We start from the raw sequence: 22,002 nt of genomic DNA on the forward strand, positions 1-22,002 counted from the left end.
TGTCTGCTGTTGTCAAATCTTGCTTCTATCAATTGTGTCTTATTAGCAAAGCCAGACATTATAAATCCTGCTGCTCACCTTCCACAATATAGCTCCAAGCTATCTCATTGAGCTACTTAGATTATACACCCCCACTAGAGTACTAAGATCATCTTCCCAGTCACTTTTGGTACAGCCAAGATCCCGGCTGAAGACTAGAGGTGACTGAGCGTTTGCCTTGGCTGCACCCGATCTATGGAGTAACCTCCCCATCGCTATCTGCGAGTTTGATTCCATTCAATCCTTCAAATCGCAGTTAAAAACCCAGTTATTTAGCCTCGTCTTTTCTACCAGTTAATGATTGTCTGTTTGTTAGTTTAATGCTTATTTTTATTTTTGATCTATTCTTAACTACTTTTAATCATTTTTAACATTTTTGACTGTTTTATCCTTTACACATATTGTTCTTTTATGTTTTTATATGCATTTCTTTTGCTTCTGTGTTTTTAATGCCATTTAACATGCTACCATGTTGGTACTTTGCCATAGCCATCATCCTCCCTGTTACTTCATCTTACTCTCTTGTATGTTAAGCACTTTGGTACACCACTGGTTTTTAAATGTGCTATATAAATAAGGTTTGTTGTTGTTGTTGTACAGCGGGGTTCAAATGGGGCTGGGATTACAGGGATCTGCTCTTAACTCCTTCCTGTTTGCAGTGGTGCTGGGCAGGCTGACAGATGAGCAGGCAGGAGTCTCCATGGACTATGATGTTTGCACATGAAATTGTGATTTTACAGTCAGAGTAAAGAGAAGGTGGAAAAGAACCTGAAGAGGTGGAGGTCTGCACTGAAGAGAAGAGGAATTGAAGTAAGTAGAGGCAAGAGAGAATAAATGTGTGAATGACAGGAAGGCAGATGGAAAGATGAACATACAAGGATCAGAGATAGTGAAGGTAGAGACAAGTGCACGAGTGAAGTGAAGAAGGGAGAGTGGGCAGGGAGTGGGTGGAGACAAGTGTCAGGGGTGATTTGTGACAGAAGGATAGCAGCAAGTGATGAGTGGAAGGGAAGTTTTACAAGATGGTTGTAAGACCTGCTACGATGTATTGTTTGGAGATGGTGGCACCAACAAAAAGACAGGAGGTGCAGGTGGAAGTGGTAGAGTTGACCAGGAAGAATGATATTGAATAGATCAGAGAGACAGCTCCTGTTTAGCAGTTTGGGGAAAAAGCAAGGTGAAGGTGGTTTGGACATGTGGAGAGGAGGAACAGTGGACATACTATTGAATATGGAGCTGCCACAAGGAGATGAAGGAGGAGGAGGAGACACAGAGGGTTTGTGTAACAGAGGACAGGACTAAGGTGACATTGAGTTGGCTCATTATTTGTTTATGATTAGTTTTAGCGTTACACCTTCATCTCTATTGAAACTGAGACACGTCTTAGTTGTTGTTTTAGCCTCAGAGGTGTGACTATGAATTTGGACAGTTTTTTAACATCCAGGTTTATAAAAAGCAGTTAAAGACAACATGACTTTTAGTCTCTCTGAGGGACTAAGGGAGCCAGGTTTTGTTCCGTCTTAAAGTTTTCTAAAGGACACATATCTGTGGGCCATAAATTTAAAAGTTTTCAGCCTTGGTCTAGGTAATAAATTGTTACAAGCATAACAATGCAAAGGAGTCCATTGTTTCGGAAACAAAATTTGTCATAGTTGCTGACAAGTAACACCTGGCACAGAAAAAAGTAAATATTGTACAATACAGGCTATGATAAAGCTATAATCTGAGAAAAAAAGGGGGAATTTCCTTCAACATTTTAAGCCGCACTCACAAAAGCTTGGTGTTCCTGGGGGAGGCTTGTGCATGGGAAAAGTTTATTCAGATTTTCTCACATCTGTGGCTACTAGCTAACCATTAAGTCTACTGAAAAAAACAGCAAAACATTTATGCTAAATGCTGCTCTGCCTCTTATCTATCTCATCTTGCTCATTTTGTGACTAGGTTTTCATATCATGTAGTGACAGTGCTGTCCAAATATTTATTCATAATTGTCAATGTAACCTCCGTGACACTCATGTTTCCAAAAGAGATACGGCAAAGATATAGAGATCACATGAAACTGCAAACAGAGAAAAAGACTGAATTTTCCAAGATGCCTATTCACATATTCCAGCATAATGAAAGGACCTTTGTGTTTTCCAAAATACAATTTTTTTTCATAAATAATTACACACGACAAGTTTGCATGGGATTACGATCACACAGAACTTCTATTGTTTTTACTAGAAGTCCCTTAACTAACACTAGTTCTGTTCATGTGGGCACTTGAAACACATTGACAAAATCTTCTGAGTCCAAGTGTGTAAGGAAAATAAAAGAAAAAAGAAAATCAAAAACTCATCTAAAGACTTTTCAAATGCAGCAGATGTCAAATGTGATCGTGTCTGGCTCCAAAAACGGCAACATGGCCTTGGCTAAAACTCAGATGCTGAGCCTGCAATATGTAGAGTCCAGAAACCAGTGGGTGATGTCAGCATGAATTTGTACATTTTTTACGTTATCGACAGGAGGATTGCTGGACAACCACAGACTGCAAAACGTGACAAACCTGGAGTGACTGAAAAGAACTTGGATCAGTTCAGTTTTGTTGCTTTAATTTCACATTTTACCCACAGAAAACATTCATCAGTTCTCATGGTAGATCTCAGTTTCATCAAAGATGAATTTAAACCAGTGAAGTTAAGCCTGCCTTAAATACATTGAGCCTTCCACCTGAAGAAGATCCTTTGCTAAAACCTTATGTTTATGCAAGTCTTCCTACTGCTAGCTTGACATAACATGTGAGCTTCCTTTGTTTCCCCAAAAACCAATTTCCTGCAAGGATTGACTGACACGGCTCTTAATGATCCCAGCCAGCTACTCTCTCAGGCCCTGACATGCTGATCGGACCACGACAGGAAATTAACTTACACCTGGTGGTCACAGATTACATGCTGCTGTTACTCTTTCACCTTTCAAATGCTGTTACTGTCAGATGAGATAAAATATATCAGCTATCGGGTGGATGGATGTACAAGATAGACGGCTGATCAGCCTCCTCAGACCGACTGTCAGGAAAGTTTGTTATTTAGAAATTCAGCAGTAGACTGAAGGGCAAACCCATTCCTGATCCACCCTGACCTGCCTTGCTTTGCTTACCAACCTGAGAAAAGAGAGCATATGCTGTTAGGGTATACTGCAACTCCTAGTCTTAGTCTCCAACACTGGCCATTGTGTCAGTAACCACATCTCTTTACTTAAGTGACAATACGTGGATAATCTTGTGAATGCTGTGTGTATAATGTCTGTGGTTCTTTTAAATTAGTATCATATGTAAAGAAAAAAATAACACCAGAGCAGGGTGGATTAAATTAGCTTGGTTCCAGCTTTCTGAATCACTGCCCACATTGTCAACTTTTATTGCAGTTTGAAAGGCCAAGCCAGTCAGATCTTTGTAGGTGGGAAAAATCTGTAAGGTCATCTTCTTTTGCTGGAGCTGGAAAAATGGTAACATGAGTTGATGACGCCAATATAGTTGTGCAGGTTGCAGTAACTTAAAGATGTAACAACTTTCTAATATTAATAGCTACAATTGTGTTAACTCTACCTGTATAAGAAATCAGTCTGAGTACCGAAATGGTCTCCCTGCAATCCAATCCACCAATTGAAACAAATTTTTGCGTCATGCAACCAAACATACAATGCAATACAGTCAGCAGTCAGAGGGTGGACCCAGTACTCAGGACTTGGCAGGCAGAGGTAAAAAAAAATCACAGCTTTATTAGCTGACAAAAAGATGGCATAAACAAAATAATAACATTAAAAGGCAGGAATGATCTAACAGGTAAACATACTGACAGAAGCTCACACACCATGAGAGAAAACATAACAAAGAACAGAGAGAGACGTGAATAGAATAGAATGCCTTTATTGTCACTATACAGATGTACAATGAGATACAAGATAAATAAGATAAGTCTAAAACAAACTTCAAAAACTGGAACAGGACCATGACATTTATATGAGACAAGAACAGGACAACATTCTTCTCCTAAAACTCCACAGCTGGTAGGAGAACCTCCGTTCCCAGATGTTTACGGACTGCGGTGAAAACAAGTGGAATGCTACACATTAGTGAACACTGGTGGCAGCCTTGTCTTTATAGATGTGTTGCTGCCATCAAATTCAAATGACCCTAAAATACATTTTGACATTTTAGACATGTTTGTTTTAACGTTATATTGTGAATACATTGACTTAATGAGATTAGCAAACCATGACATTGTATTTTTATTTACATTTTATACACAAAGTCTAAACTTTTTTGAGCTAGGGTTGCATTTTGAAATTATATTAGTTTGCCCAATTAATTTTGTGCTTTTGAAAATGTAGGGATTTGTTTAAATGGCTGTAATTCCTAAATCATTAGAGTGTTTTGGAAAGCCCTAAATTAAAGCTGAAAGTCTGCACATTTGTTGTATGTTGATTACATGTTTTAAAATCCCCAAACTGTGTCTTTGTTTAATGTTTTCTTTGCCTGTGTATCAGTGACAGTGCTGGCTTCACATCTAGGAGTTCACAAGAGCCCGTCATTTCCATCTTTCTAGGTAATGGAGTGGTTTCCCTCTTCCACATTTTGTCTCCTGAAAGTGTCAGTTTTCTGGTTTGGATGTTCATTAAAACTTAGCCTATTATTAATGCATCCCACACATCAGATTTCAGATATTTGTTAGTTTTTTGCTAGCAGACAGAACTGACAATAAGGCATTTTCACACAAGTAATTCCAAAACTGCAGTGCAGAAAATTATGTTGTTTCAGGTAATCGTTTCAGGGATTTGAGTGATTTAGAGTGTGATTAGCCAACCCACTGGCTTCATGGAAAATATGAGGAAAATATGAGGGCTTTCAATGGCATATGATGATAATATGAGTCATACTTGTGCTAGAACATGACACCAGATAAGAATTGTTACAATGTCTCCAGTAACATTGCAGGGTTTGGATAAATGGGAATAACCAGTGACGTCTTTTGTTAGATTTCTGTATATGAGTGACACTGCTTGTTTGTGTGAGTGCCCTTACATGGAGGTATGTGTGAGAGGTAGCCTGAGGGAAAATTTAAATATTGAAGCACATTCATCGGCACAGGTTTGAAAGTGTGCCGAGTTCCAGGATTTTGGTAGTAAGGCGTTAGGGGGAAAAATGCTTACTAGCAATGAATTTCACAATATTACACCAGAGCTTGGCCATAAATAATTAATATAGGTTTCATATTCTTTATGTGTGCTGTGCAAATCATCCAGGGGTTTGGTTTCGTGGTGATTCACTCCCCATTTCCATAATTATCACCAGTTGTAATCGTCCTCACAGCTCTTTCACGCTCATTCGTTTAAGAACTCAATCTCTAGATCATTTCCACAGTGAAAAGCCTCTAAAGGCAGCAATCAGTCCTATTTTTATTATAATTTTTTAATTTCTGCTCTTCTAATTTATGCCAGAGACATAAGTGTGAAGCCTGCAGTCATATGGATAGTGGGGAGATAATTGAATCAAGCAGGTGCCAGCCATGATAGATGAGTCCTTCTCAAATATAATTGCTGACAGTGGGGAAAACGGGGGCCAAGCTGTGATTACCACGAGTCCCAGAGCACGTGAGCTATCACAGTTGCTCTGTACTTGTCTCACCTGCTGATACGAGTCACAGCACTAAAAAAAACCTCTTTGTGGAACAGAGACTGTGTGTATTGCCCTCAGATGTGAGGTCCCCTGACAAAGTCCACTAACTGCAGTGAGTGTGACCTCGGAACCTCCCTGAGCTGCAAAAACTGACTGCCAAAGTGAGACGAAACCAGGAGCTGGGAGGTCAATCAATGTCTGCTGGAGGTGTCATCTGATGCCAGCACTCCGTAGAGGCCAGTCTGGGGTCTCCTAATGAACCGTCAAGGACTAATCAAAAAGTATCAAGTCTTGACAGTAGTGAACAGTTTATACAAGACCGGTGCACTGAACTTTGAGATTTCTTGTCATACCCTAACAGTGAGAGATTGGAAGTCACCACTGAAAACTTAAAGATCTCACTGACACCGTGACAAATTCGCTTTTCATATACTCTCAGTCGACATGCCTTCTTAATTCAAAGCTGCTGGTCCAAAACCTAGTACCTCGTGAACCTTGTGTAATGCGTAAACATGAAATTCATGTTGAAAGTACATTCAAAATTTTAAGAGAAATAGAAATGAAAAGAATGAACGATCAAAAATTCAAAGAAAAAAAAGGAAATCACACCTGTGCAAAAGATAAGGGGGTCAGAGGTCTATCCAGGTGTTAAGAAGGCTTTACAACATAATAAAGGCAAATATCAAACCAGTAGGCATGTATAAGTCATTCGAATGGATCAATAAACACGTCTTTGCAGATATGTTATGTAAGACATTATATAAAATTAAGACTCTAAAACTCTCCTAAATTCATAATAGTAGTTTCAAAGCTGTAGAGTATTTATAAACCCTGTGACAGAGTGGTGACCTGATGGTTTTGTTAACCTTCTTCCCCATACCTGTTTTGTTTTTTAAAACCTGTACTTTAGGCATAATTTGCAAAACAAAAAATGCAGTCAGTCCTTACTTGAAGTCCTACATTCAACCTACCTTATCATATTCAAACAGAACCTAAACACAACATGGACAATCATCTGCCCATATCAGAAGATGACATTCTGACCTGCCGCGTCATATGACAGCATTGCTTTCCTGACGTTATCCTACAGTCGACTTTAATTTTAAGCTCTCCACAGCCCCACTTGTTCCTCCTGATAAAAACCATTTCATTGTTTACCAGGCGCTTGTGGTTCGATGTGAGTACTCCTCCATGACTTCATTATTCCTGCCCCGGTCCACAGGGAGCACCGCTCAGCCCCTGATGGCCTTGTTACCTTCAGCAGTGAAACCTCAGAGTTGGCTTGTTTGTGCTGTGTTTTAATTTGGTCCCATTAGCGAAACCACAACACTCTTCTCAGCTTCACAACACCAGATGAAAAACATTAGCGCAGTAACAGTAAAAACAAGGCAAGAGTTCACTAATGCACATTGTTTGTATTTAGAATATGTTCTTGTTCAGAGGGATTTCCACGGTGTCTGCTCTTTTAAAGGAAGTACACGCAATTGTATTTTTGCCGCTGTTCCTAAAAATGTTTTACATTATACATCACTTAGTATTATAGTTTCATAGGTTACTACACAAACCTATGAAGCAATCCGGAAAAAAAAGACACTGGAAACATTTTAGTTTAAACCCTCAGGAGAGGAATTTTTAACAAGCTAGGTTCAATGAAAGTGTTGGGGAAATACAAATATAAAATATAATAATATTTCTTTTTTTCCTGATAGTGATTGTATGTTTTGATATGTAACGAGTACCGTACCATCGCTCAGTAAAGTAACCCTGCTGAGCATTCGGCTGACCCCAGGTTATTCATTTAATCATGATTTATGGGTGTGATTAAAGAACTAAATGCGGTGATTCATCTCTGAGCTTCATATGTGTCATTATCAGGTTTTCACCAGGATATCTTTTGCAGAGTGAGATGTAATTTAAAATTTCAGTTTCTGGAAACTTAAACTGTGATCTTCTGTAAAAAAACAACCCAAAACCATTTATTACACAGCAACATTTATCCAGCATCTGTGTTACTTTCTTTTACTGCCATAACTGCGACATTATCACAAACAGATTGCATGTAATTGCTACCTTGAGCACATTTAATTTCAAACCGATAGACTGATCAGTTTGCTCCCTCTTATTGCGATCTTCACACACTGAAGTTACTTTGAAGGTTGCAGCTGAGTGCGAGTGTTTGCAGTCATGGTCTGGGTCTTTTAAAGAAACCATTTAAAGGCAACAAGATTACAAGTTCATTGCACACATGGTCACTGTAATTTTGGTCGTGTTGTTGTCTCCAACTACTGTCCCTGTGTGACTGTAGCATTACAGGAAGAGGTGCTGCACCAGGACCCAATACTATATAAGATAAACAAGTATTAGTTGGATGAGTAATGGAAAGCTACTCTAGTAGTGATCACAGTTAAAGATGTAGAGTTAAGAGTAAGCACAATGGGCCTTAATAAGCTTAAACAGCAAGACACTACCTGCGAACAGGTTAATTTGAGCTGTAAGGAGGTCATTTTTATTACCTGAGTAGAACTTAGCTAAGTGCTCCAGTACTGCTTACTTTAGCTCCATAACTAAAAAAAAAGAATTCCAAGTTATTTCTAATGAAGATGTTATTTCTACAGGATGTAAGTCTTCATTTTCTTTGAATTTGCCCTTATGTTCAGGAGGTTAGATTTTCTCTGAAACAAGGACATGTTTTTCTGTTTTTCTGTTTTTCTCCTGGATTTCTCGAGTGTAATCACTTTGGGGGTTTAGGTCTAAGGTGGAGACAGACATTTGTCACACATCAACCCTCCCACCAGCCGCCCGACTCACTCACTACAAAACCCATTAAAATGTTTGCACAGCAGTAAATAGTCTATTAGGTTGTCCTAATGAGAAGTAAACAATACATTCTAGTCAGGATTTATTTGGAGACAATCAGCCAGAATATTTTACTTACCCAGAAAGATCTAGATGCACAGTTGGTGCTCGTTAAAACACATTTATGCGGTGGTGTTACTCTTGAACCATCGTCCCCACTGAATTTTCTTTCGGTATGTATTTGCAACTTGAATCCAACAGCTGAGCTTCTGTTAAATCCATCATCTGACAACACACACACATCAATGTAGAGATTTTCTGTGATCAGTCAGTAAACGAAAACACTTTTTCCTGTGTATTTTTGCTGTTACTTAAATAAACATGGCAGCTAGCCAGTATGCGTTCTTCTAGATTTTTTCCCCTGCCATCATGTAATTATTTATTTGACACATGAATTCCAGCTGCAGGTTTGTCTAATATTACTCATCATAATTAATTCCAGTGAGAGCTCTGTTCGACATCAACAAAGACTCTAACTCACGATTCAATAAAATCAGAAATAACAAGCTGTTAGCTTGTAGTAAAAACTTGCTATTCATTTTCCCCCATGGGTCTGTGAAGCAATAGCGATGCTGCAGCATTGTCAAAATTGATTACAGATATGTCTGAAACTAAAAAGGCAATTTATCTCATTTTCTTTGTGAAAATGACCACAAATCATTTAAAAATAAAGGACTCTGGCAGATGGGAGCTCATTTCCACTTTGCCTATTTGGGTCACATACAGTGGGGCAAAAAAGTATTTAGTCAGCCACCGATTGTGCAAGTTCCCCCACTTAAAATGATGACAGAGGTCAGTAATTTGCACCAGAGGTACACTTCAACTGTGAGAGACAGAATGTGAAAAAAAAATCCATGAATTCACATGGTAGGATTTGTAAAGAATTTATTCGTAAATCAGGGTGGAAAATAAGTATTTGGTCACCTCAAACAAGGAAAATCTCTGGCTCTCACAGACCTGTAACGTCTTCTGTAAGAAGCTTTTCTGTCCCCCACTCGTTACCTGTATGAATGGCACCTGTTTGAACTCATCATCTGTATAAAAGACACCTGTCCACAGCCTCAAACAGTCAGACTCCAAACTCCGCCATGGCCAAGACCAAAGAGCTTTCGAAGGACACCAGGAAAAGTATTGTAGACCTGCACCAGACTGGGAAGAGTGAATCTACAATAGGCAAGCAGCTTGGTGTGAAAAAATCAACTGTGGGAGCAATCATCAGAAAATGGAAGACATACAAGACCACTGATAATCTCCCTCGATCTGGGGCTCCACGCAAGATCTCATCCCGTGGGGTCAAAATGATCATGAGAACGGTGAGCAAAGATCCCAGAACCACACGGGGGGACCTGGTGAATGACCTGCAGAGAGCTGGGACCAAAGTAACAAAGGTCACCATCAGTAACACACTACAACGGCAGGGAATCAAATCCCGCAGTGCCAGACGTGTTCCGCTGCTGAAGCCAGTGCATGTCCAGGCCCGTCTGAAGTTTGCCAGAGAGCACATGGATGATACAGCAGAGGATTGGGAGAATGTCATGTGGTCAGATGAAACCAAAGTAGAACTTTTTGGTATAAACTCAACTCGTCGTGTTTGGAGGAAGAAGAATACTGAGTTGCATCCCAAGAACACCATACCTACTGTGAAGCATGGGGGTGGAAACATCATGCTATGGGGCTGTTTTTCTGCCAAGGGGACAGGACGACTGATCCGTGTTAAGGACAGAATGAATGGGGCCATGTATCGTGAGATTTTGAGCCAAAACCTCCTTCCATCGGTGAGAACTTTGAAGATGAAACGAGGCTGGGTCTTCCAACATGACAATGATCCAAAACACACCGCCCGGGCAACAAAGGAGTGGCTCCGTAAGAAGCATTTGAAAGTCCTGGAGTGGCCTAGCCAGTCTCCAGACCTCAACCCCATAGAAAATCTGTGGCGGGAGTTGAAAGTCCGTGTTGCTCGGCGACAGCCCCAAAACATCACTGCTCTCGAGAAGATCTGCATGGAGGAATGGGCCAAAATACCAGCTACTGTGTGTGCAAACCTGGTAAAGACCTATAGTAAACGTTTGACCTCTGTTATTGCCAACAAAGGTTATGTTACAAAGTATTGAGTTGTATTTTTGTTATTGACCAAATACTTATTTTCCACCCTAATTTACGAATAAATTCTTTACAAATCCTACCATGTGGATTCATGGATTTTTTTTTTTTTTCACATTCTGTCTCTCACAGTTGAAGTGTACCTCTGGTGCAAATTACTGACCTCTGTCATCATTTTAGGTGGGGGAACTTGCACAATCGGTGGCTGACTAAATACTTTTTTGCTCCACTGTAGGTTGTCAGGTCTGTGTGTGTGTCAATATTTTCAATACTGGAATTTATGGGTAGTATCAGTTTTTCACTGTAAAAGCTTTTATAACTATAATATATTTATTCCTCATATATTAAAGCACTCTTCTCACTGATTGCATGTTAATTTATTTGACTGTTTGACTACCATTGCATGGACTACATCCTAACTGAAAATGCACGTACAAAAGAAGCAGCAGTCTTCTCATCTTTCATCTTTAAGACAGCAAAAATTTTTGAGACAGTAAATTATTTGATTATATTGACTGAAAGTTGTATGTGCTTGTTAATTTATATTTACACTTTAAACAAATAAAAATCTGAATTTAATTTTTTTAATTTAAAAAAAACAATGAACCTTTTTTTCTAAAGGCCTTCTGTCTATTTTGGCTGCTCCCTTTAGGGGGTGCCTTATCAAATGATTTGCCTCTGTCTAACCCTATCCCTAGCATTCTTGTGTTACAATAACTCTCTGCACGTCCTCCTTCAGTACTTCCATGAATCTTCTCTGTGGTCTTTCTCTTTTCCTACTTCCTGGCAGCTTATCTTCGACATCCTTTGTCCAGTATATGTATAATCCCTCTTCTGCACATGTCCAAACTGTCTCAACCTTCTAACTTTGGATCCAAATTGCTCAATGTGAGAGTTGTCTCTCTACTCATACTCATTTCTAATTTTTCCCATCCTGGTCACTCCAGATATTGACCCGATACTTGACATGATCCAACCCGTCAGCTTGCAGCTTGCACCACCTTGCAGTCTCCTATTTCTTTAAGATACCCTTCTCTCTTACCTCCTGCATTTCTTTCTTAGCAACATACCTACCCATAAACTCCTCATCATCATTGTTCCCTTAACCTACAAACCCACTAAAGTTTACTCCAATCACCAAGTCCTTACGCTCACCTGGAAACTCCTGTCTTTCCTTCTCTCTCACTACCTGCTAATATATCTTCCCCCTTTCTTCTTCCATTGTTTTTGACCAACAGTAGCACAGTTTCCATCAGCACCCTGTTGGCCAACTTCATCAGGTTGCTGTTTTTAACCTGGGCCCATATAGATCCAATACGGAAATCTCATTTTTTATGATCCATATGTTTGATTTGGCCAGATTGTACTTCCCCGTTTATCCCACTCAGGAACCGACACTAGGAGTACATCAGGTTTTGACTCTGGCTTGACTTGGTTTTTAAAGTAAATATACAGGAATAATGTAGTAGTAATTTAATATAGAAAGTAATATCTTACCCTCAAACAGTTAACTTGGAATTCACTGTTTATTTATGAAGTTAAACTTATAAATAATCATACACTTTGATTGTGTGTGTGTCTTTTATGCTTCTACAGTATATCCTTGCATTTGTGTGGGTACTTCTGTTTGTGTGCAGGCCACCTTATCACAGGGTTTTTTCTGTGTGTCTGGGCTGTAGGCGTTAACACAGACTGACAGATTTTTGTCCCTCACACTCATTCAGTCTGACAAATCATCCTAAACTCCTCTGGCAGATTACTTAAAAAATAGAAATAGAAAATATATGAACACAGAGGTTGGATTGCTGAAAAAAGTAATGTAAATGGGGGGCTTTTTATGTTTCTTTGTACATTTGTAATTTTAATACTCATATGGAAATATCTACATATCCAACGTTGTCTCATTTGAATGATTCACTTTAATGATAAAAAAGTCATGACAAAAGACAAGTTTTTTTTAAGAAAAATCTTATCAAGTGAGAGGTGATGTTGATATCCTTTGTTTCACAAAAGCAACAGGTAATGATTAGAGGCTATTCAGTAGAAAACAAAACAGGAAGTAATATACTTTTACTAAAGGCAAAAGCTATTTGAGTAAATTTAGCAAGACAAGCTGAACTGACAGATCTGTCCACACTGTTTGCCTGATGGGGTTCAGAGTATGCTATTATAAAATACTGCTGCTGATATGACATCAGTGCAGGGGATTGTTTAAGTCCAGTTTTCTTCTTTGTGTCACAGTGGTTTTAGAAACAAACTTCCTGAAAAGATTCCTACCAGCTGATCAGAGCCTCACTTTTGACAGCATCTTGTCTTCTCTTCCCTGGGGTGCTTCGGCATTTATTAAATATTAGCAAATCTACTACTTTCTATCACCCCCAAAACTCGCCACCCCTGTTTCTGTATCCACCAGATGGGAAAACACAGACAGATTTAAATAAATAGAGCCATAGGGGACAGGTCAGATTTTAAATGCAGTATTGAGATGACAGCTTCAACCGTAGCCTGACTACATGGATTAACTGTCTAAATTCACGTGAGACCAGAAAAGTGTTTCTGGAAGCTGATACAGAACGATGCATAATCAGCAATCCATCAGTAACAGGTTTCTGTGATTCCAGGGCTTTGTTGGTTACTTCTGTATTTATTTATTTACTCTCCTACTGAGATCAGATACTTCTGTATGAATATATTTTCTCCAAAATACATATACTGTGCAAAAAAACTGCAGGTACACTTTAATCAGATAAGTAGAGGAAGGGGTTGTTAATCAGTATCAGCTACTTTCTGTTAATGAAATAAACGATAAGTGCACTAGAGGAGCAACAATGAGACAAACCCTAAAACAGGAATGGTTTTACAGGTGGAGGCCACTGACATTTTTACGCTCCTGGTTTTTCACTAGGTTCCATTTGGCTAGGGTCATTGTCACTACTGGTAGCATTAGGAGATACCTAGACTCTACAATGGTTGCATAGATACTCCAATTCTCCAGGTTGGCACATCAATGCGTGCCCTTTCCAAAAGGCTTGTTGTGTCTCCCAGCACAGTTCCAAGAGTGTGGAGTGTGGAGATTCCAGGAATTAATTCAGTTCAATTATTTATATAGCGCCAAATCACAACAACAGTTGCCTCAGGGTGTTTTATATTGTAAGGTAGACCCTACGATGACACATACAGACAAAAACCCAACAATCGTATGGTGACAGTGGGAAGGAAAAACTCCCTTTTAACAGGAAGAAACCTTCAACAAAACCAGGCTCAGGCAGGGCGGCCATCTGCTGCAGGAGGCCCTTAACTCACCTGCAGGGATGGTACCTGCTCCTTTGTGGAACAGAATGAGCATTGCCACTGCCCTAAAAAATGAACTTCAGCAGGCTACTGTAGGAATGTCTCAGAACAACTGAAACAGACTTCATGAGGGTGGCCTGACATCCTCTAGTGGAACCATGCACGGTCCAGCACTGTGGAGCCCGATTGGCATTTGCTGTGGAATACCAGAAATGGCAGGTCCACTCCTTGTCCACCATCTGTGCTCTTCACGGATGAGAGTACGTTCACCCTGAGCACATGTGACAGATGGGAAATGGTCTGGAGAAGCCGTGGAGAATGCTATGCTGCGGATTGGTGGTGGGTCATTGATGGTCTGGTGGGACGTAGCCATGGAGGGAAACACAGACTTCAACAGGCTGTGCAATAGGACCCTGACTGCCGTTAGTTATATGGATGAAACCTTGGGTCCAAGGATTTCATCCTGTCCTGGAACACCTCTGGGATATGTTTTGCTCCGTTCAACGTCACCAGGTTGTATCTCAGACTGTCCACGAGCTCTGTGATGCTCTGGTTCAGATCTGGTGGAGATCCTTCAGTTTACCATTTATCATCTCATTTGGAGTTCTCATGTATGCAAACTAATGAGTGCTATTTTGAGTTGCTGCAAGGAAATTTTGGCAAAATAGATGGAGTCAGCCAAGTTTTCAGGGAAATGATTCATCGACAGAACTCTTAAAACTTTGTGTCAAGATTTTTATACACTAGTTTATAAATATGGTGCAAATATTATTTAACAGCATGATTCCAGTTCTTGACTTTCTTTGACTGACTCAATTGTGGTGAGCTTCAAAAGGTTGATTTCCACAGGCCAAACTCAAGCCATGGCAGGTTGTATAAGCTATGGAAATGTGCTTAAGTCAACACAGACTTTGACTGTTATAGAAATGCAAAGGAGAAAGTACCGAAATTGTAAACTCAACATATTTAAACTGTTTTGTTAACACTATAAGTTCAAGTGCTTATCTTAAAGACTCCTGAATATCTTGCTTTTGTACCTTTGGAGGCTCAATTCTTTGGCAGTCTGTTTTAATTTGAGCCCTGTTATTTGTCTCGAGCTTCCTTGACAACCAGTATTCCAAAGTGCTGATAGCCAGACCTCATTTACACCTGATGAATGCTACTAATTAGCTTTTCATCCCAAATAGTTTTTGTACTGTGGTTACTTACTGTGGTGACACAGATTTCTTCTGCAGCTTCTCTTCATACCCATCCACACATCCACATGTCACTACTTTAGATAAAATAAAATTGGCTAGAAATTGATATCCCAAGGTTGAATTAACCTTCAAACCATTGCCTTTCTGTGTTCTGAGGTGACACTTACCTCCCTATGGGCTATCAAGTCAGCCAATTAGAAATCTTGGGTTTGGGGGGCGGAGAGCTGTGAGTCTGAACCTTAAGTTCCAGGCCAGATGTGCTGTTGGAATTCTTCCTGAATTGCTGACGGGGTCCTGGAAAGGTTTTGTAGGCTGGGAGGCAGCAGACTTTGAAGGACTTATCTCACCACTGACATGCAACACCTTTATGTGTGTGAATGTCCTGCTTTTATTCTTTGTTTTGTCTCTCTTTCAGACACACTCTTTTCTTTTTGTGTCTCTGTAGACTTGCTTCTGTGAGATAAACTGTCCGAGGAAAAGAAAGCACACATACACACTTTGTTTTTGTCATGTTTCTGGTTCACTTTCTTTGTTTTTTTAATTTACTATTTTTACACTACCTCATACAGCATCTATATAGAGAGTTTATCTTGAATGCACAGTTGCTGCAAGAAAATCCAACATTTGCCTCTTTGATCCTTCTTTACAAACTACCCCTTTGTACTGTACATTCATTCTGCCCCAGCCTTGCATTCTCACACATCATGTCGTCAGATTCCCTCCACCTCCTGCAAACCACAAGATTTTTCAGAAGTCTTCCAAATTATCGTTTCTTTTTTCTTTCCTTTGTCACTTGTATTGTCTGGGAGGAGGCAAAAAACTATTTTGAGTGAGGTCTCTATGGAAACAGTAAAGTACAAGCAGGATAGTGAGGAGGCTGAGCAGTGACGCATGATGGCTTTAAATTTCAAAGGTGAGAAACACTCTTGATCACCAGGAGACATTATATAATATACATCTAACACTGATCTCTAAGTTTGTCTGACTTTTGTAAGTGGCTTTAGATGATTACTCAAACCTGCACCCCTCTAAGCCACTGTCACAAACATCTGTTTGTATTTGGCTAATAAAAAGTCAGTTTTTGGTGATTACCCATCTGCTTCAAATAATGCCAAGTTAATGTTGTTTTTGAAGTCTTTCAAGTCATGCAGCTCTCTCCTACAAGTGTATACTCATCTGAAGATATTTGGTAACTGGACTGGTTCTTATGTAGCAGTTTTCTGCTCTACCATGGCATTAAACGTGCTTTATACAACACGCCTCCTTTCATCTACCCACCCAAGAACTTTTTCCTGTGCTTAAGTGCATTCTGTCTAACATTCACCCTGCGATCAATGCATCAGAGAACAGCGTGGGGTGATTATCTTACCTAAAGATATTTGGCGTGCTGACACTATGAACGCGTTCGTTTATCTACATCGTTCATCTAAACAGTAACTGCAGCCATGAGAGTACCTATCTTAGCATTACACAGAGTTTTATATGGAAAATGTGCACGTATCAGATTGCTTAAAACAGGTGGGGAGAAGTTAGAGTTTAAATTTAACTCTCCCTTCTTTGGCGCTTTGGCTAGTCCCAGCTTCTCAGCGCTCTGTCTCTCTGCCCTGGCGACCTGCACCTAGAAGGCGGAAGGTTCCCCTTCCTCACATCTCTTCCCTGATAACTTGTTCTTCTAATGACCGTGAGAGTAATTCTGGCTGAGACTGGATACTGTTTTTATCTCACAGGGTCTGGATGACCGACCTTATCATAGGACTTGGTGTCCCTTCACCTTGAAGCTTCTACACTTCTACACTCCACTAGGTGTGAATGTGAGTGTGAATGGTTGTCTGTCCCTGTGTGTTAGCCCTGCGACAGACTGGCAACCTGTCCAGGTTGTACCCCGCCTTTCGCCCTATGACAGCTGGGATAGGCTCCAGCGCCCCCCGCGACCCTGAAAAGGATAAGCGGAAGCGAATGGATGGATGGGATGGTATAAACCCAATGCCTCAATCTTTCCAGCAGTTTCACTGAAGGTCAGACTGTGCCATGCTCAGAGAAATTGCAAAAGACTCAGGATCTTCATCTCAAACTCCATGCTTCAGTTAGTGTAATACGTGCTAATGTTCATGACTGTACAAGTACGATTTGTTTGGAAGGTCTGCCAAGCCAAGACTCTTTTATCTAGAAGGACCAGTTGCTTTAAATGTTGTGGTGGATTGGTGTAACTCATTGGGCACATAAACCAAATTAGTATTTATGTAGTGCTTTTCACTATTGGCTTCTTGCAAGGTGTACATTTATGGTTAGAAATTAAAACAAAGCAGGCTCCATTTCTTTTTAAAACATTAGATTTTTGGCTCGGTGTGTTGCAGTAAGCAGATATTTAGTTCAAGTCAAAATAATTGTTTTCATCAAATGTTTTTGAAATGAGCGCTTTATACATTTCATATTTCTTCTCCTACTTGCTTTCTAGCTCTGCTCTATGCCACCATCTTTGGAAATGTGACCACGATTTTCCAGCAGATGTATGCCAACACCAATCGCTACCATGAGATGCTCAACAATGTCAGGGATTTCCTGAAACTCTACCAAGTTCCCAAGGGTCTAAGTGAGAGGGTGATGGACTACATCGTCTCCACCTGGTCAATGACCAAAGGCATCGACACGGAAAAGGTGAGACTGAGACGCAACATGTCAGGTAAAGCTAATGTATTACTGATGTGCCATCTGTTTATGGAGATTTGGTATTTTGTGCTACAGTAATCATCCGGGCTGGAATTGAAAAAGCCAGACACCGTGTCGTTTATACAGATTACAAAGTATCAAGTGATGTGTCAGGAAGCAAAAGCTTGAGAGTGACGGTTTTATATTTAATAGTCATAGATGCTTATAACATCCAAAAACAGTACATTTAAGAGCATTTACCCATATATGTCTCAAAATTAGCTGCTGTATCAGTGTTCTCAAAGAGTCTTAAAGTAAATCAATCAATAAATAAAAATCTACATAACATTTTTTTCAGAGCAAAGAGAAAACATCTTAAAATACACACAAGTGTTCTTTTCAGTATTATGTGCCGTAATGAAAGTGAATATAAATGAGTTTTAACCTAATTTACACAAACATATAGTGTCAGGAAACTTAACAAAAAAAAAGACTCTTAATTTTCCCCCCCAAAATGTATGAAATTTGGGAATGTACATATTAAAGGCTATTGTCTCATTTTGTTTCAGACATCTGCACTTTGGTGAAGATTATATACATTAAATTTAAGTTCTATTCGTGTATTTTATTTCGAGAGTGTGTACGTTACACATAGCTAGGAAACTAGCTATGTGTATAAATGACTGAAATGCACCCAGTATGATGCAATATGGCAGCGCTGTTATAACAGTTAGTTATGGCATGGTAATTTATGGAATATGCTGTGAACCTAACTAAGATTACGTAGCAGTAGCAGTAATGTGAGTGACTTTCCTTAAGTGAAAGCTTTAAGCCTTAGCCCGATGCTTAACTAGCCAAATTAAGGCTTTCTGATTGAAGGCTAAAAGCGGCGTTGTCACCAAGTAAATAGAATATTGATTATATTTTTGTGTATTGCTGCAGCTTTTTCAAGCATTAACTAGGTGCCTTTGGCAACACCTTAGTGGGAAACAATGGTAATATGACTGATCCATATGTGCACAAAGAATAGACACTTTTTTTGTGCTACCGAAGTTCCCTTGCTTTCATTCAAAATCTGTTAATCGTTAAACAACTTCAACATTATAATGGCTACAAGCTCACATTGAGGCCTGTGGGGCACTATCAGCCACTGAGACAGTAGACAAATGAATATTTCATACTTTAAAGCTGCCTGTTTATTTAAGGCAGCTGAACATTACATTATAATTGTACATAATAACCTCACAAATGATAGATTAAATAAATAGGTTTTTGATAGATGCTTGTGCATTCGTAAAGTCTTATATGTTGAATTGAACTGAGTATGTCATCTGTTCAAAGCCTCTCCCAGTCAGTGCTGTTCTCCATGCCTGTCTTACTGTACATGATGTTATTAGCACAAACACTTTAAAGGTGATAATTTAGGACTTCAACAATAACACAGCAGCAATGTAGTTAAACATCTTACAGTTAATTTTGAATGAATGAGCTACAAAAAACAAACAAACATCTGTCTCCTGTTTTTTGTGTCACATATGAAAGAAGCATCAATATCTGATGAGATATTAATTTGGCTGCGGTGTGTAGTATTTTGTGGTTTTTGGTGCAGTTGTCTTGTTTTGTGGGGTTGTTTTTTTTCAGCAGGAGATTAATATCTCTAACAAGTGGATTTGTTCACATTTACACGTCTTAAATTTTAAGTGAGATGTGCGTTTTGAGTTTCGACACTATCTACATATAAGGCAGCCTTTTTGTTTTGCAGTATTTTGTGTGGTGTGTTTTTCTATGTTTTAGCAAAAGGGGAACAAAAGTGTTTCAGTCAACCTCATATGATTTGTTTTAACTTTCACATGGTCTTACTGAGGTGATGTGAAGTGAAACATGCATACTTTTTTTGGTAATGTGCTGGAAAAGCTTGAAATGGACCTTAAAGTGCTTAAAAATGCTTGAGTTTGACTCTGAAAAAGGTGTATGAACCCTGCATTTTACACCTGTGTGTGTTTGTGTGTGTGTGTGGCATTAATAACCGTTATGTGTGGAACTTCAGGAAGCAGTTGCTTGTAAATGTGAGGTGGACATCACATTTCTGACTTTTGGAGTACCATTGAATCCTGGTACCTCATGAGCCCCTCTGTAGTCCTATCTATGTTCCTAACACACATACACCAATACAGATGTTGGTGCTTACCCACACACATTACCTCCTAACTGCACCTTAAAACTGTGGGTTCCACTCTTCCTCACTGTCATTATCATCAAGTTGACTACCCTGAGCGAGTGCATGGTCTTCACAGGGCTAGAGAACATGCAAATATGTGCATGCTTATATTATGGCACAAGATTCTTATCTGAAATTCCATTCTCTACTCAGCTGACCTGTCAAATGTATAAATATGATTGTAGAGCTTGTATAAAACATTTTTTATATGTGATTTAGATATTTTATTTTCTTTATACAAAGTTTCCTCAAGATCGGTCTTCTCATCTAGGAGGAAATAAGGAACACACATACATAAAATCTTCACATTATGACGATTACCCATAGAAAAGTGGTCCAAAGGAATAATGTTTCATGATGATATTTCAGCACACTACCACAATACCTGTATACTTTGTGCATATATCAGAGTTAGCTAATCACCCCACATCATTTACCATTAAATACATATTAAATAATAAATAATATTTAGAACAGAACTGTTCCAAATGCCAGATATATACTAGATGAAAAGCTCTCTTTTCCAAGTACTAAAATTGTACGAAATAGACATTAAGCCTTGGTTGCTAATTAACCAAATACATACATGTATACATACATATACGTATATATTGCATTTTGCAATAATATTGTTTGAACCTCCATTTTTGAGACTTTGAGATTTGAAATTTCCCCAGTTTGATTTAACTTTGAGGATATTAGACAGATTAGCTGTCTTTTGTTTATTTTTATGTTCTTTATTAAATATGGAATAATATTAAAGCCTGTTGTTTTTTTTGTTTTTTTGGCTGAACTGGAGACTGGCACATTATAAACTCATGATCCAAGATAAGCCTCATGTAATCTTCTTATTATTTATTTTCAAGTTTTGTCCATGCCTTCTTTCTCTGCCCATTTAGTTTACTTTCCCAGTAACGTTATTTTCAGTTTAGCCTCTTCTTCATCAGTCCCAGATAATTATACACTTTTGAAGAGACATAAGGCTAGTTTTGCTCCTGCTCTCTGGATAAATACCTCACTGTCAGAGCTGAGACCAATTAGTAGATAAGTTTGTCACTTTGGGAGCCGTTATATGGTTCATAGTCAGCTCTTTATATGAGTACACACCCAAAAACACCAGTGTTTCCCAAAGGCTTCTTGATACTGTATGATCCACATTAAATGGAGCAAACAAAAGACTTATATGTCTTTTTTCTCTTAAGTTTCCCCCCCTCCTCAATTTTGTTCATAAGTAAGATGGCAGCATTTATGGAGGATGATATTTTGTTTTCTTTGATTTTGCTAAGTACTTCATTTATTGGGACAGATTTTAAAAAGTGTGTAATGAGTTACACTAAACGGTTATCATTAACAGTCTGCCTTTGCTGCAGTTGTTTTCACTGCGAGGTAATGAATGCAACTAAACAAACTGGAATATAAAATCTGTCACTCATACACAGACGGGAAGTTTCTGAAAAATCACGTTTCAAAACAAATAAGCTTTCACTTTGAAGTTGAGGTTTTTGATCTTCTCTGACAGCATCTGCTTTCTGCTGAAGTGTTCTTGAGCAAGAAAGCCTCTGGTCTTTTTCTGCAACTGACTTACTGACCCAAGTCAATCACACTACAAATACACTGCCCAGGATGAAAATAAGATAGGGCTGATGGAGCAGCTGTGGGTCAGGTGGTAGTCAGTGGGTGTCTGCCAACTGGAGTGTTGTTGGATTGATCCCTAGCACCAACAGCCCTGTGCTCAAGTATCCTTGGGCAATATACTGAACCAGGATGCATCTGTGTGAATGTCAGATAAAGCATTTTGTGTGTAATTGGGTGAATGAAACTTGTAGTAGAAAGTGCTTTGACTGCTCAAACTGAGTAGAAAGGCTCTATATAAGAAAAAGCCCATTTACCATTTAGCTTCTGTTTGCAGCAACAATGTTCAATAAACTCAATGCACATATATTGTTCTTTCACCTTGCACAGACACCTCATGTTTGTCATAATCTAAAACACTGCAT

General features: G+C 39.1%; 1 protein-coding gene across 1 annotated transcript in view; it reads left to right on the forward strand.

The window, feature by feature from the left end:
- Positions 1-22,002, forward strand: part of kcnh5b (potassium voltage-gated channel, subfamily H (eag-related), member 5b) — a 194,467-nt gene that overhangs the window by 87,919 nt on the left and 84,546 nt on the right. Inside the window, exon 9 of the mRNA XM_004554683.4 lies at positions 17,597-17,796. Within this exon, the coding sequence (XP_004554740.3) occupies positions 17,597-17,796 (200 nt within the window). The remainder of the gene's footprint in view (positions 1-17,596; positions 17,797-22,002) is intronic.

This window comes from Maylandia zebra, linkage group LG19, assembly GCF_041146795.1.
Source record: "Maylandia zebra isolate NMK-2024a linkage group LG19, Mzebra_GT3a, whole genome shotgun sequence".
Taxonomy (NCBI): Eukaryota; Metazoa; Chordata; class Actinopteri; order Cichliformes; family Cichlidae; genus Maylandia; species Maylandia zebra.